This window comes from Erpetoichthys calabaricus, chromosome 8 (genome assembly GCF_900747795.2).
Source record: "Erpetoichthys calabaricus chromosome 8, fErpCal1.3, whole genome shotgun sequence".
In the NCBI taxonomy this organism is placed as follows: domain Eukaryota; kingdom Metazoa; phylum Chordata; class Cladistia; order Polypteriformes; family Polypteridae; genus Erpetoichthys; species Erpetoichthys calabaricus.
In genome coordinates, this window is record NC_041401.2 from 92,574,699 (window position 1) to 92,589,601 (window position 14,903).

Below are 14,903 nucleotides of genomic sequence, written 5' to 3' on the forward strand. Positions count from 1 at the left end.
AAAAAAGATAAGGTTTTGACCTATTTTGCTTGAGGGCTAATGAGATGGAGAGATAGCAAAAGGCCAGGTAAAAACAAAGAATTCAGTAATGTAATAGAAAGTGACACACAGGTAGAGAGACTTCTAAAAACTCATACCACAATCTGCCTTCAGGCAAAACAACATGATTATGACCAGGATTAAAGTGCTACATTTATAGAAAAATGATGTGGAGTATATCTTCTGAGCAGGGAGCATTTACTTATTGCTCTAGCTGTTATGTACATATAGAAGTCATACCACATCTTTTTTACATTTCATTCCTTTTCTCATTTTCTAAACTTGGTTTCGCATTACAAATCTGCAACAAACTGGAGACTGTCCTGTAGCATCAGACATACAGCAGTAACCAACCAATTATAAGCCCCGTTCTCGCTCACTCAGTCGCTCAGTCAGTCACTCACTCACCTACACTGGATAAATTTAAGGCTTACAAATAAACTGTCATACTATTCTGATGGGATGTTTGAGAAAATGGGAACACTAAGGGAAAACACATGCACTCAAGGGAAGAACAGATTCCCAGTGCAGATTCCACACAGGAAGTGACCCCAGCTCCATGAGATGTGAAGTCAGACACACTCACCACCATGCTACCATTCTTGCTTCTTTAATTTGCTACAAACAAATATGCAAAGTACCCTGGCTCAATGCTAACAAAGACAGACCTGCTCCCTTGCTGACCTCCTTGTGTTTTATAGTTCCTTGCTTCTTTTGATATAGGTAACATAAAAATAAAAATCATTCTAGTATACTTTTTCTCCAACACACAATGTTTCAGAAGAAATTCTTATTCACAAGATTGCTGGTTTGTATTAAATATACTGTATACTATATCTCAAATGAAATTATGTTATTAATAGGTTATCTATAATCCTTTAAAGTACATTGCTGCAGTGGAATGAAATAAGTGAAGTACAAAGCCTGAATTTCTCACGCTCCAATCCTTGAGGAAGCAAACAACACTAGACAAAGCTCATAATCAATCTAAATATATACTCACTTGTCTGTATTATTTTACTTTTGCAGACTTTGATTAGATAAAGAGGGGAAACAAGACCTAGTAGATAAGGAAGTCTGAATATCAGACTTGTGGCCTGCTAATTTGTGCTCTAACATACTATACTCAACACTTAAATAATATCCATCCATCCATCCATCCATTTTCCAACCTGCTGAATCCGAACACAGGGTCACGGGGGTCTGCTGGAGCCAGTCCCAGCCAACACAGGGCACAAGGCAGGAACCAATGCCAGGCAGGGTGCCAACCCACCGCAGGGCACACACAAACACACCAAGCACACACTAGGGCCAATTTAGAATCGCCAATCTACCTAACCTGCATGTCTTTGGACTGTGGGAGGAAACCAGAATGCCCAGAGGAAACCCACGCAGACACGGGAAGAATATGCAAACTCCACGCAGGGAGGACCTGGGAAGCGAACCCAGGTCTCCTAACTGCGAGGCAGCAGCGCTACCACTGCGCCACCGTGCCGCCCTCTTAAATAATATGCCATATTCATTTTTTTATTTTAGGTTTACATGTTTCCCTTATCATTATCAACTAGTGTACACAATTAATATCTTGATATGAGATCTGAGATGCTTTACATTTACCCTGAAAGTGGGTACCTACAGCACCAAAGGCACTTGCACATAATCCTCTGTAAGCACATTCAATATTAGAAAATCTTTCGTAATTTCATAAGGTAAATGCCTGTGTGTCTATGCATCTACAGTATGACTTGCTAACTCCTTTGTGGGTGTATGAATTATCTTTCTGCCTGTGGTACATGCTACAGGTACTCTTGTTTCCTCCCACTCCCCAAACGTGTGAAGTTTAAATTGATTAATGATGGTAAACACTACAAGTAAAAGTAGTGAGGGTGTAGTGGTGAGTTTCCATTGATATAGACTGACATTACATGCAGGGTTGATGCAAAGTTCTGAAAATGAATGAATAAATTATTTTGATCAACTGATAGCAGGATTTAAACTTGTAGCTTATTTACAAGTGATTTTACCTTGAGATGCAACGCATTCACTGTCCAACATTCCTGTACTAAACACTGCAAGGCTGCAGTATTTTCATCCTTTTGTGATCTGCTTGTTTGATCCTGAGCTGTGATCTGCTCACTAGCATGTATCCCATTACTGGGGTCTACTTACCAGACTATCTGGGTTGCAGATCACTCAATGGCTTGGGTTGCTGACTTGTGGCTCATTGACTATTTGGAATTTCAACACTACCTATAATTGGGCAGACTTACTAAACAGAGTTAACAGTTCTGACAGCCACTAACAAACTTGAACTCTTAGACTGAGTTCTAGGCTCAGATTTATTTTCAGCTGTCATATTAACGTCTATCTTTAAGACCACTCGCAAGCTATTTTCATCAGCTAGTCAAGTGTCCTTTGCTTATGATCTTTTCACCATGAGTACCTCAGTTACAACCTATGGTCTTTTCACAATGTGTGCCTGAGTTACAACTATGTTGAATGTCTAAGATGTACAGTAGTTCACTCTTTAGCCTAGTGTTCCATTCATTATCAACTTTTTTTAAAACGCTGTATGTCACCAGTGGTGTAGTTGACTCAAAATAAAACTTAATGCACAGAGCACACAAGATTTCACTATAATTCCTTATCTTTGTTTTACTGGCTGTATCCAATAAACCTTAGGTTTATGGGTTATGAATGACCCAGTCAATAGTTTTATTTCAATGTTGCAGCCCACTCATTCACTTTGATTTATGAATTGAAGACTTCTGACATTTTATGGTACTGGCCTGTGAAATGCCTCATCGTTTAGATTATGGCCTACTAATTAATGTCATTTTCTGGTTTGCTTTTTTATAGACCAATTTGATTTTATGGGTTTTAGAACAGTCACAGCCATGGTTTTCACAGGTTGTCTGTTGTTTTAGTTCTTGGGCTTTTGAGCTATGCGTATTTACTTAATGGTCTGAAAGCATGTGCAATATACTCCTAATATCTTGAAACTGTGAGGAATATCACTTAAGAGTTCAAGGTCTAGTTCGCCTACTGGCTTGATCTGCATGCACTGTAAACCCACTTGGCTTAGTTTTAACTATTCCACTATCTGGATTGAGGTTCACAGTTCATCTTACTTTCTCTAGCTGTATACAGACTAGTTTCTTGGATTTTTTGGCTGGATGCCCCAGTCAGCTGCCCATGTTTTTGGGTTATGTCAGAGTAAATAAAATACGTCCAGGCTGTAGCTCACTTTTTCAGCCTAGTGTTATAAATTGTGAACTATTCACTATCTTGTTCCTATTTTTGTAGCACACTAATCTGTTTCACTCTGTTAATACTTTATTTCCAGGAGCTACAGTTCACTTACTACCCTAGTTCTCTTACAAACTACCTTGATTAATGCGCTGACATGAGTCATGGCCTCGTGATACAAAACGATTACAGACTTGTGTTGTACCCCTGTGCTTAAATGACAGTCTGGAGCTGTATTCCAAATATACTCACTATTATCAATTTGGCCACAGAGGTTCTGATCATTACTGGACTGTCTGCCTTTCTGACCTCCTACACTGACGTGAAATCCCGGGCTGAAGACTCGGCAATCGCTCGTAGCAAGAATACCAAAACGTGACGTTTCAAATGTGTCTTTTTCGCAATAGACCCTCCCAGCGAGACTTCTGGCGATGCACAACGCTATCAACCTCTGCCCCTGATATTTAAATTAGAGACGGTTTCCCAGGTAACGTCCTAACGTCACCAAATGCCACACCTCCTCACACGTCTTCAAATGTGATCGGTACCGCTGCCGCCATATTAGAACAACATAGGAGTAGGAGTAGCGTTAGATTTTAGGTGGCATGCTAATGCAGTGAATCATCTCTTTTGGTTTTTTTCTATAACCGCAAAACTTACAAATACCTTTTTTTTTCTTCATCTTCATTGCAGTATTGCACATAGTATTAGGGGTTTTGAAGCAATTCGCCTCGAAGGTTTTGTTTGGCGCTGGTTATCTAGTCCGATTGTGTCAGCTTGCATCTTGTGAACTTTCACTGCTGCTTGTGTCAATTTAGATGGCCAGCTTCCCAGCCTTTGTCAACGAAAATGATATAGGTGAGTAGCACTGTGGGAAGGACACGGCGACAACCGGGGGATAACATCGCTGGATATTGTGGCGGGGAATGGAATGACATTGTTGTTCATGTTGTGTTTTATGCGCCGAGTTTTACATCGTACAGTTAATGCTGATTGTTTTCTTTTACTATGATTTGGAGGCCACTCCCTTTCTCAAAATCGTTTGATATCTGAGTCGTTTTAATAATTTTTTTTATTACTGTATTCTCCACGATCTGTCTCCTACACGCTGAACATTTTGCCACACCCACTGTAAATACGCCGTTTCACATTTTTTCAGAACGTTCTATTAACTACGATTTATTTGTTGTGAGAATCTAGTTTTACGTAATTTTTTGCATTGGAAGTATTTACTTAACATTTTGGTAAAGAAAATCGTTTCAAACGGATTACGTTTTGTATACTCCTTTCGATCGTGACAGTCTGATTCATAATTTATCATGAATATTATTTTTAACGTTATTACTCTTTTTTTTTTTTTTTTTTTTTTTTAAAAAGCCAAACCATGTCCTAGTTTGTATACAACGGCTAATAACATCAAGAACAAGAAGTGCACATCTTCGTAAAAATACCGCACTGATTAATTGTGCCTGTTTTTTTAAAAAATCCAACTTATTCGTGTGTCATTTTTTCAGATAAACTAGGCCACGTATTTTATTTGGGTCTCTGTCAATAGTTTTGTTTTGTTTGGATAGATTAATCATTGCAATACTAAGAACCGTACCCTTATAATTTGTTAATTGTATGCTTTTGTTGTGTATTTTAAAATTATAACCTAATGTTTATTTTTTTTACAGGTGAAAGTGTGTGGGGGGGTCAAATCGTGTTGTTTTTTTTTTTTTGTTTTTTTTTCCCTTAATATATTTTTTTGTGTCCCACTGGAAGAAATGTGCGTTCTCCAGTTTTACATAATAGCTATCAAAAATCTGGCAAAGCTAGAATTAAAGGTTGTTTTTTTTTACTTTCATAATTTTGTTCATATTTGATTTAAATCTACCTGGAAATTTTCCTGTATTATGTATTTATACATTTACAAATAAAATTTTAAGGAATAATAAACCAGCATATGTGTTTTTAAGCAGCATTCAAATGGTAATTTTTCTCTTCTTTGCCAGTCTGCCATGTAGGACGCTCATTTTCGCATGTAGCTGCTCTTTCCCAAGCCAGCCGCCGCCCCCATAGGTCTTGTGCCTGAGATATGCGCCATTAAAATTGCTGGATTTGCTAATGTGGAGTAAGAGTTGGGAATCCCGATTACAGTATTATACATTTTATTCATTTTCCGTATTATCTTTTAAAATGGTGGAAAATCTTTAAACGTATCTTTGCAAGTTTTTACGCACAAATATTTGTATTTTATTGGTGTAATAAATTTTGTCCATGCCATTTTAACTAAACCTAAATTCCTTATAGGTAAGGAATTATTGCAAAAGCATTTGTTATTTACCTATGTCTAGCAAAATATTAAAATAAAGCTTACAAATAAGATTTGCTTAAGATATACTTGCCATTCAGTAGCATTCTTTTCTTTCTGGAAACTCACACCAGTATCTTTTAGCGAAGAAGAACATGCAGTGCCCAGGCTTGTATGTAGGCACTTTTTCCATTTTCCTTGACAACTTTTTAAATTTATGAATTAATATAGGGAAGCACAGTTGACTTGCCAGAAATCATTAATTGGTTACAATACCAGCTGAAAGGAGCGATTCATTGGTCCAGCACAAAATGTCTAATACTAAGTTAAATGCCATCGATTAGTATCATAGTCAGAAATTTGCAGATGTAAAGAACAGTTTTCTGCACATCTATCTAATTTTTATAAGGGTAGATAGATAGATAGATAGATACTTTATTAATCCCAAGGGGAAATTCACATACTCCCAGCAGCAGCATACTGATACAAAAAAAAATATTAAAGAGTAATAAAAATGTAGGTAAAAACTGACAATAACTTTGAATAATGTTAACGTTTACCCCCCCCCCCCCAAACCCCCCAAGGGGTGGAATTGAAGAGTCCCATAGTTTGGGGGAGGAACGATCTCCTCAGTCTGTCAGTGGAGCAGGAATAGCCTTATCAGTATTTTTTTTAGTTTCCAAGAAAAATCTTGTCCATGCCTTCAGATACAGGACTGGAGAGAGAGCTTGCCAACTAATGGTGCTTGCATCCTAATTGTGAGATATTGCAGCTGTTGGTTCTGGCATTGCATTATTGGAAAATGGTGCTAGTCTGATCTGCCTTGAATGATTTTATGAAGAATGACATTATTCCTTGACCTAATGTGTGCTTACGGACGACAACTAAAAGCAGTTGATGTGGCAAGTGTTGAGGCCAAAACAAGGCACCCGTTTTTCTGGTAGTATGCTTCCTAAAACTGCTTTCTGGATTGCTGTTGTCACCCATGTGTGAATTCAGTAGATGTCTCCTTCAAGGCAGAAGTGGGTCCCATTACTAAAAATGACATTATGCCAGTCCTCAACAGGTACGGTTCACTTATCTTAATACTAGTGGATTCACAGTCAGGTATATCTTTTCTGAGAGTTTTCTACCTATTCATTCATTCATTCATTCATTACATTTATATAGCGCTTTTCTCAGTACTCAAAACGCTATCCATGATCCCAAGGTGTTCTGTGATTTGTTGGGGGAGACACATTTGTATCAGCACAGAGAAGTGGTATGTGCTGTGATGGCATATCACACTGTTTAGCTCATAGTGGTGGTAGTCTACTGATCCTACTTGCTGTTTGCTTGTGCTGTTATGCAGCATTTGTGGCCTGAATTATTCCATCTTCATATCCCTGTTTAAAACATCTGCTGCTGTGTTTTGAATTGACAAGTAATATTTGTCCATATGTTATTCAGTTGTTTTCATTCCTAACTGGTCAAAATATTCTTGGTGTGCAGTGAATGCTCACTCACACCTAGTCAATTGAAAATGTGCAGTAAACCTAAAGATGTTGTATGAGGTCTTTATCTAGAGTAAACTTGTACAGTGGATTCAATCAAGTCTAGCAAAATGACAACTTTTATTGGCTAAAAAGTTTATAATATGGAAGCTTTTGAGGCACCTGAGGCCCCTTCTTCAGGCAAGGTGTAATACAGAAACTGGAATTCCCTGGGTTTATACAGACACTAGTACAGATAGAGCATTGGAAAACCTTTAAGTGAGACATTTTGGATGTTAAAAATTAATAGACCTCTCCAGGCTAAACTTCATTTAGCAACACAGGAAAACAATGTATAGACAAGATCTTTTGATAAGATAACTGTCCAACAAAGTCTTAAGTTTTTGATGAGATTTTACATACAATGTGGATCTGTAGTCGGGTTGTCTGGGTCAGTCAGAGAGATATAACAAGGTATGAAGATTGTTTACAAATCTCTTCTCTGTTTAAAACATGTTGTAATGTGTTAAATTTTAGCATGAGTTTAACTTCCCATTCTTTTCTCTCTCTGTGTCTTGAAGTTGCCCAGAAGCACTGTGACTTTAAAGTCCTACTCATAGTGTCCATGGCTGTTGAAGTGATCTCTTACACGAACATCCCTATTGCCATGCTTAATGTGGAACCTGTGTAAATTCATTCTTTGGCAGAGTGTTTGTCCGGTTTCTCCCTCATAGAGGGCAGTGTCAATACATTTCATACAGAGAATTACTTAGGCTATATTAGGTGATCTGCAGGAATATGATCCCTTTCTGTGATGTTCTAGTCGGAAGTGTGGCATAACTACATGATCTGTGTTATAAATGTGATCACATGTTTTGCATCTTTTCTGTAAGCAGGGGGATGTACCATTTTCTGCTGGTTCACTCAGGGTGCTTCAGACAATTAGTAACTGCAGGTTTGGTGGTTTTCTGTATGCCAGGATCTCAGCGTTTCATCATTAGTTAGTAATGGCTGAAGTTCTTTTATAATTTATTTGAAGTGCTTCAAGATGTGGGTTATAGGTGACAACAAGGAGGATGCAGTTCTTGTTGTCTTTATTTTTATATTCCAGAAGGATGTCTCTGGGTATGGCTGTAGCTCTTCTTATTTGAGTGTCTGTTGTTTTGGGAGTATATCCATCCATCCATCCATGATCCAACCCGCTGAATCCGAACACAGGGTCACGGGGGTCTGCTGGAGCCAATCCCAGCCAACACAGGGCACAAGGCAGGAAACAATCCTGGGCAGGGTGCCAACCCACCGCAGGACACACACAAACACACGCACACACTAGGGCCAATTTAGAATCGCCAATCCACCTAACCTGCATGTCTTTGGACTGTGGGAGGAAACCGGAGCGCCCGGAGGAAACCCACGCAGACACGGGGAGAACATGCAAACTCCACGCAGGGAGGACCCGGGAAGTGAACCCGGGTCCCCAGGTCTCCCAACTGCGAGGCAGCAGCGCTACCCACTGCGCCACCGTGCCGCCCACGGAGTATATCCTTTCTGTTGAAATCTTGTCTAAGCTCCTGCAGTTGTTTTATCCCGATCTGTCAGGTCTGAGCAAATACGTAAATGTAGTGGCAGTACATTTTGGTGACAACACTTCTTGTTGTCGCCTATAACCCACATCTTGAAGCACTTCGAAAAATTATAAAACCTTCAGAACTACAGATCCACATTATATGGAAAAACTCCACAATACTTTGTTGGACAGTTATCAGAAGATCTTAACTATACATTGTTCTGCTGTGTTGCCAAATGAATTTTAGCCTGGAGAGGTCTATTCATTTTTTACATCAAAGATATCTCACTTAAAGGTTTTCCAATGCTGTATCTGTCCTAGTGTCTATATAAACATAGGGAATTCCAGTCTCTGTATTGCGTCTTGCCAGAACAAGGGACCTGAGTTGCCTTGAAAGTTTGCATATTGTGATCTTTTTAGTTAGCTAATAAAAGGTGTAATTTTTGCTTGACTTCTCATTACATCCATAATGGCTAACACGGTATAACCCCATAGTACTACTGTGTTTCCCCAAAAATAAGACCGGGTCTTATATTATTTTTTGCTCCAAAAGATGCACTAGGGCTTATTTTCAGGGGATACCTAATATTTATTCATGTACAACAATATACATTTATCCAAATACAGTCATTTCATCTTCTTCTGGAATATCGTCATAACTCTCCTCATTCAAACCCTGAATTCCAGCCTGAATTTCTTGCTAATCCAGCCGCTTTTAGAATCCTCCAGGATCGATATGCGTACTTCGATGTTTGATCAATGGTTCGATGTGGTGAAGCAAAATGCCGACATACAGATGTATTCATGTTGCTTTTATATTTAAGCATCACATATTCCCCAAAGTAATGACATGATATATTTTAAGTCTCACATACCATCTTCTGTGCTGTCTTTTTTTTTTTTTTTTTTTTTTTTTGCTGCACCTTCACAATACCATCAGAATGTATGGCGGCATATTTGAGCCACACAGAAAAAAAAAAATGACATAATGAAAAAGTGTATTTGATTAAAGTGGAATTTTGTGCAATTCAATTTCAATGTTAAGGCATGGTTGTTTTTCAGTAGTTGGGGCCGGGAGACTAGATAGGTTTGTTAGGGAAGGCTGAATGCAGCAGCTTAGAGATATTCTTAATGAAAATCTGCTTCTGTCCTCTTTGGACCTCAGACTGCAATGAAGGTTCACACTCCAACAGGACAGTGACCCTATGCACCAAGCAAAGACAACATGGAGTGGCTAGGGACAACTTCTGGAATGTCCTCCTTGAGTTACCTAGTCAGAATCCGGACTTAAAACTCCATCGATCATTTTGGAGAGACATGAAATTAGCTATTCACCGACCATTCCATCCAATATGACAGAGCTTGAGACCATCTTTAGAGAAGAATAGCAGAAAATCCCCATCCAGATGTGTGAAGCTTGTTGTGTCATTCACAAGAAGACTGCAGGATGTAATAATTGCTCGAGATGCTTCAATTAAGTAAAGAGTCTTAATACTTGTGTTATTTTAATTTTTTCTTTTCATAAACTTTTAGAGATTTCTAAACTCCTGTTTTCACTTTGTCATTCTGGGGTATTGAGTATTTTTAAATGTGAGGAAATTTAAATGATTTTAGCTCAAAGCTATAACATCGCAAGCTGGTGGGGTGGGGGGGTAAATGTGAAGGGCTCTAAATATCTTCTGAATACACATTAGCTATTTAATTCCATGGTTACATGACTTGGTTTACCCTGTTATTTTCCTACCAAACTACGTAATATGTTTACTTATGGTTATTTAACTGTGGTGCTTATTGCATTTGCGGGAATTTATTAGATGGTTTATTTTTATTTTTTGCATCTTTCCGTTTATGTGCCGAAGACAACTGTCTGAAGTTTGCCGTGTGTTTCAATAATATATTTTTTATTTCAGCAAAGGCCCGGTCAATAGGAGATCTCTTAACACCGGCTGCCCCTTTTGACCAAAAGTCTGGCCGGGAGACGTGGACTGTTGCTTTTGCCCCAGATGGTTCTTACTTTGCTTGGTCTCAGGGTCATCGTATAGTGAAGCTTGTTCCTTGGTCCCAGTGCCTCAGCAGCTTGTGAGTATCAAATGTTAGCAGTACCGTACACCTTTAAATAATACTAATATAATTTGTGATTTAATGATTTACAAGTCTATTTTTTTGGTGAGCGGTTATAAATTTATTGCAAGAGATTTGTTCCACACTTGTTTGTGTAATATTTAATTCTACTAGCTCTTGAATACTACACATTTTCTTTTTAGTTATTTAAGGTATGATGTACCATTCTATCGTGACTCTGCAATTTGAAATCTGTACTAATTTATCTTGAGCTGCCATTTTCAATAAAAGATACATGGAGAATTAGTGAATATGTTCCAGTGCATCTTGTTACTTTGTGGGTTTGAAGATTTTTTGCATCATTGGATTGAAGATACTTCTTAAAAGAATACTCCTGACAAAAAAGTGTATGGGTGTGTGTATATGTACTGTATATATGAAGGTAAAGCAATATGAAAATTATGCGGTAACCATAACAGATAGAAGGTAATGAAATTGAGCGTGTTGACAATGGCTTATGAGTAGTTTGAACGTGCACAGCGCGTTGCTCTGTTAGTTCAGTTGAAGCGAAAGGTAAAATCAGCATGGGTGCTACACTGCAGGATTACAGCATTGTTGAACAACGTGCTAAAGTGAGATTTCTTTGGCCAGAGGGATCAAAACCTGTTGAAATCCACTGAAGGATGTTGGAAGTGAAAATAGCATTAATCAGTGAAAAATTAGCTATAAGCCAACGTGAATGTGCTGTGTACTGTATTCTAGGAAGTTGATTCTGTTCATCTGGACAGTTGTTGTTTGTTTTTTTTTTGTTTTTTTTTTCCTTTTCCCAGAGGGAGATACTTTTCATCACTCATCCAAGTGACTTTCTCAGTCTCAGTTGACTGCAGGTTTCTCTAACCTTATAAACAGTACCTTTGCATAATGGCCAAAACTAGCATTATTGACTAACAATGGGCAGTGTGATCAATGATATGCAAATTGTCCATTGATCAATGGCCATGAGTACCATTCACGAAAAGTCTAAGACCAGGCAGCAGAGGAAGTTTGATCTATTTGTGGTGTGCCAGAAACATCAGCATATGATATGGAGTGTCCTCTACAGCCAACAGAGAGAAGGATGCCAGACACAAACCGAGGATGTGGACAAGTGGGTGAAGAATCTGTCTGACAGACAACTCACCCAAACAGAGAAAAACATCCTTGCTAAAGGGTTAAACTTTGCTGTTACACCAAAACATATCCCGCTAGTGGAACTGATCACTGCCACAGTCAGCAATCAGAAACAACAACCCAAGTCTGTATGGTTTACTGAAGATACATAAACCGGATGCACCATTAAGACCCATTGTCTGCATGATCAATTCTGGTACATATAACATCTCAAAGTTCCTGGCCGCTGTCCTCAACCTGTTGGTAGGCATCTCAAAACACCATATTCAGAACACTGGATTTTGTGGAGAAGGTGAGAGATGTCATTATGGAGGCAGATGAAACTATGGTCTCGTATGATGCTGCATCTCTATTCACTTGCGTTCCAGTTACGGAAGCAGTGGAGGTGGTCTGTAAGAGATTACAGGATGACCCCACACTCAGTAAAAGGACCACTCTCGGCACCGAGCAAGTGTGTCTCCTTTTGTATATGAAATATATGGATTGAAGACAGTTCCAAAAGAGGGTGCTATTATCCTATCCTGGAATACAACCGAGCCATTGGTTCAGGTATATGGATGACACCTGGGTGAAAATCAAATCTCAGGAAGTACCACAATTCACTGACTACATCAACTCAGTGGACAAGCACATCCAGTTCACCAGGGAGGACATGAAACGTGACAGGCTAGCTTTCTTAGATTGTGACATTTCCATCAGCAGTGGGGGACATTTGAAAGTTGATGTGTACCGTAAACCAGCGCAAATGGATCAGTATTTAAGGTTTGACTCTCGCCATCACACAGAGCAAACACCATACCCACAGACATAGCGGCCAGGTGAGCAGAAGGACATCATATCAAAAAGGTCCTGAGTAAATGTGGTTATCCCAGCTGAACTTTTGTCAAAGCAGAGAAAGCACCTAAAGAATGCTCTAAGCAATCCAGGAGACAGGAAGGACAACTGCCACCTAAGCGAAAACCTTTGGTCATTTTTTTCAAAACACCAGGTCTCTGTGGCTTTCAACCCCCAAAACACGCTACGGCAAAAATTGGGGGGAACAACTATGTCTAGATGAACAGAATCAACTTTCTAGAATTTCCTTACCTGGATTATTGAGTATGCATCGAGACATGTGTACTGTATTGCTTCAGCCGCCATCTGTTGCAGTTATCACGCAATTTTCAAATTGCCTTTACATTTTGATTTACCCTTGTATATGTTTTTATTTGTTGTAGCTGTGGCTAAGAAAAATTCATATATTTTGTTTTTTTTATGGAGGACAAAGAGAAGAAAACTCATGATACAGTAAGCAGCAATGGGGACATATGATGAATATGCAAATGTCCATACATAAAATGCCTAATGAAAGGATTTGTAGCCAGGTTATTAGGAATGCAGTTGCTGTGCTGTATTGGAAAATAAATGGTGTACCCAAAATAAGCAGAGCATATATATTTGTTGTGGAAGGAAGAGCGTGCATACTGCTTGGGTTCCGGGGCTATCCTTTCTGTTTTGTGCTATATTCAAATGACATATGCAATAGCTATTCCTAAGTCAGAGCTTTTACATAGGTATACAAGACTTTTTTTTATATATATATATATATATATATATATATATATATATATATATATGGTGGAACCAATGTAAGATTTGATGGTGAATTAGGGAAATAGGACATCTGCTTTAACTAATTTTCTTTTGTTCTCGCCACAAGGATTTATTTTTGATCGGTAGTTAAGGTGGGAAATTAAAGATCAGTCTGTGGTAATATAACTTGGGGCTGAACGATTTTGAGAAAATGTCTAATTCTGTTTTTTGAGACAGATACTGCAAGTTTTTTTTGCAATCCTTGTTTTTTTTGTATTTTTAAAGTCAAGCTTTAGTTCAGAATTCTGTGTAATACATTTAAAACCTGATGGAGCATTACCACATGATATACCATCAAAATATTAACTGCTTTATAGTCTAATGCAAGAATGACGTTTTGTATTACATTTTGTAGCTGGCATAGAACAATCAAAAAAAAAGTTGTCATGAAAGCTGTGACTTGTGGCTCTGGAGCAGCATCTAAATATTGCATAATCTGCAAGCAATACAACATTTTTTACTGATAATCCAGCATTTAGATTTTAAATTGACAAACCACTGAATAATTGTCAAAAGAATTATCACTAAATATAATAGAATATAAATGTTACACAAAATATCTAAAATATTGCACATTTAAGTCAAACATTATTGGCAGATAAACAGCAGTTACCTTTTTGCAGAGGTTTCAACTAATGTGTATAGTGCACAGAAATAATCTTAAAATTACTTTAAACAGAATATTTACACGGTACTTGCTTCCCTGACATAACTATTTCTTCTTGACGCTGTTTTTGGTCTTTACATTTTTTTTTTTTTTTTTGTCTATCAAGAACACCGGCATGTCATCTTTTGTTAATTTCAGAAATTAATGCTAACTTGTGATCACATTACACAGGAATTTGTAAGGCAGTTTGCTTAGCATTGGAAAGTTAACATTGTATGCTTGGGCTGTCAAATTAACCAAAAAATATATTGTTTGAATATTCATATTAAGAACAAACATAAACATCAAAAAAAGAACATCCTAACACTACTCGGGCAACTGTTTAAAAATGAGAGCCATGAAAATTCCACGCAGCTGCACCCTACAAAAGGGAAGCATCAGCACCACCGTCTTGTTTTTAAGTCTTTTGCTAAAGGTTAGATGCTTAAGTTTAAAACACACAGCCTGTTTGACACAAAAGTACATTATCACCAAACTCTCCCTACCAATGTGTCCTATACATCAGAGTACTTCATCACTGAAACAGACGGCATGTATGTATGAGGGACGGTCAAAACATTTCCGCACTTTTTAAACTCTTTATTTATTAAGAATTTCAAAAGCAAATTACATAAATTTTCTGTATAGTCACCTTCGTTTGTGATGCAATTTTCCCAGCGTTGTACCAACTTTGTAATGCCAAATTACAACTACTCCCGCTTTTACCATTTCCAACGAAAATATAAAAGTGTGGAAACTTTGTGAACATCCCTC

At 38.1% G+C, this 14,903-nt stretch overlaps 1 protein-coding gene across 1 annotated transcript in view; it reads left to right on the top strand.

The window, feature by feature from the left end:
• Nucleotides 1-3,847: 3,847 nt before the first annotated feature.
• The window catches only part of wsb1 (WD repeat and SOCS box containing 1), a 33,110-nt gene continuing 22,054 nt past the window's right edge, over nucleotides 3,848-14,903 (top strand). The window contains exons 1-2 of the mRNA XM_028807096.2: nucleotides 3,848-4,146; nucleotides 10,531-10,699. Of these exons, the coding sequence (XP_028662929.1) occupies nucleotides 4,107-4,146; nucleotides 10,531-10,699 (209 nt within the window). The 5' untranslated portion in view covers nucleotides 3,848-4,106. The remainder of the gene's footprint in view (nucleotides 4,147-10,530; nucleotides 10,700-14,903) is intronic.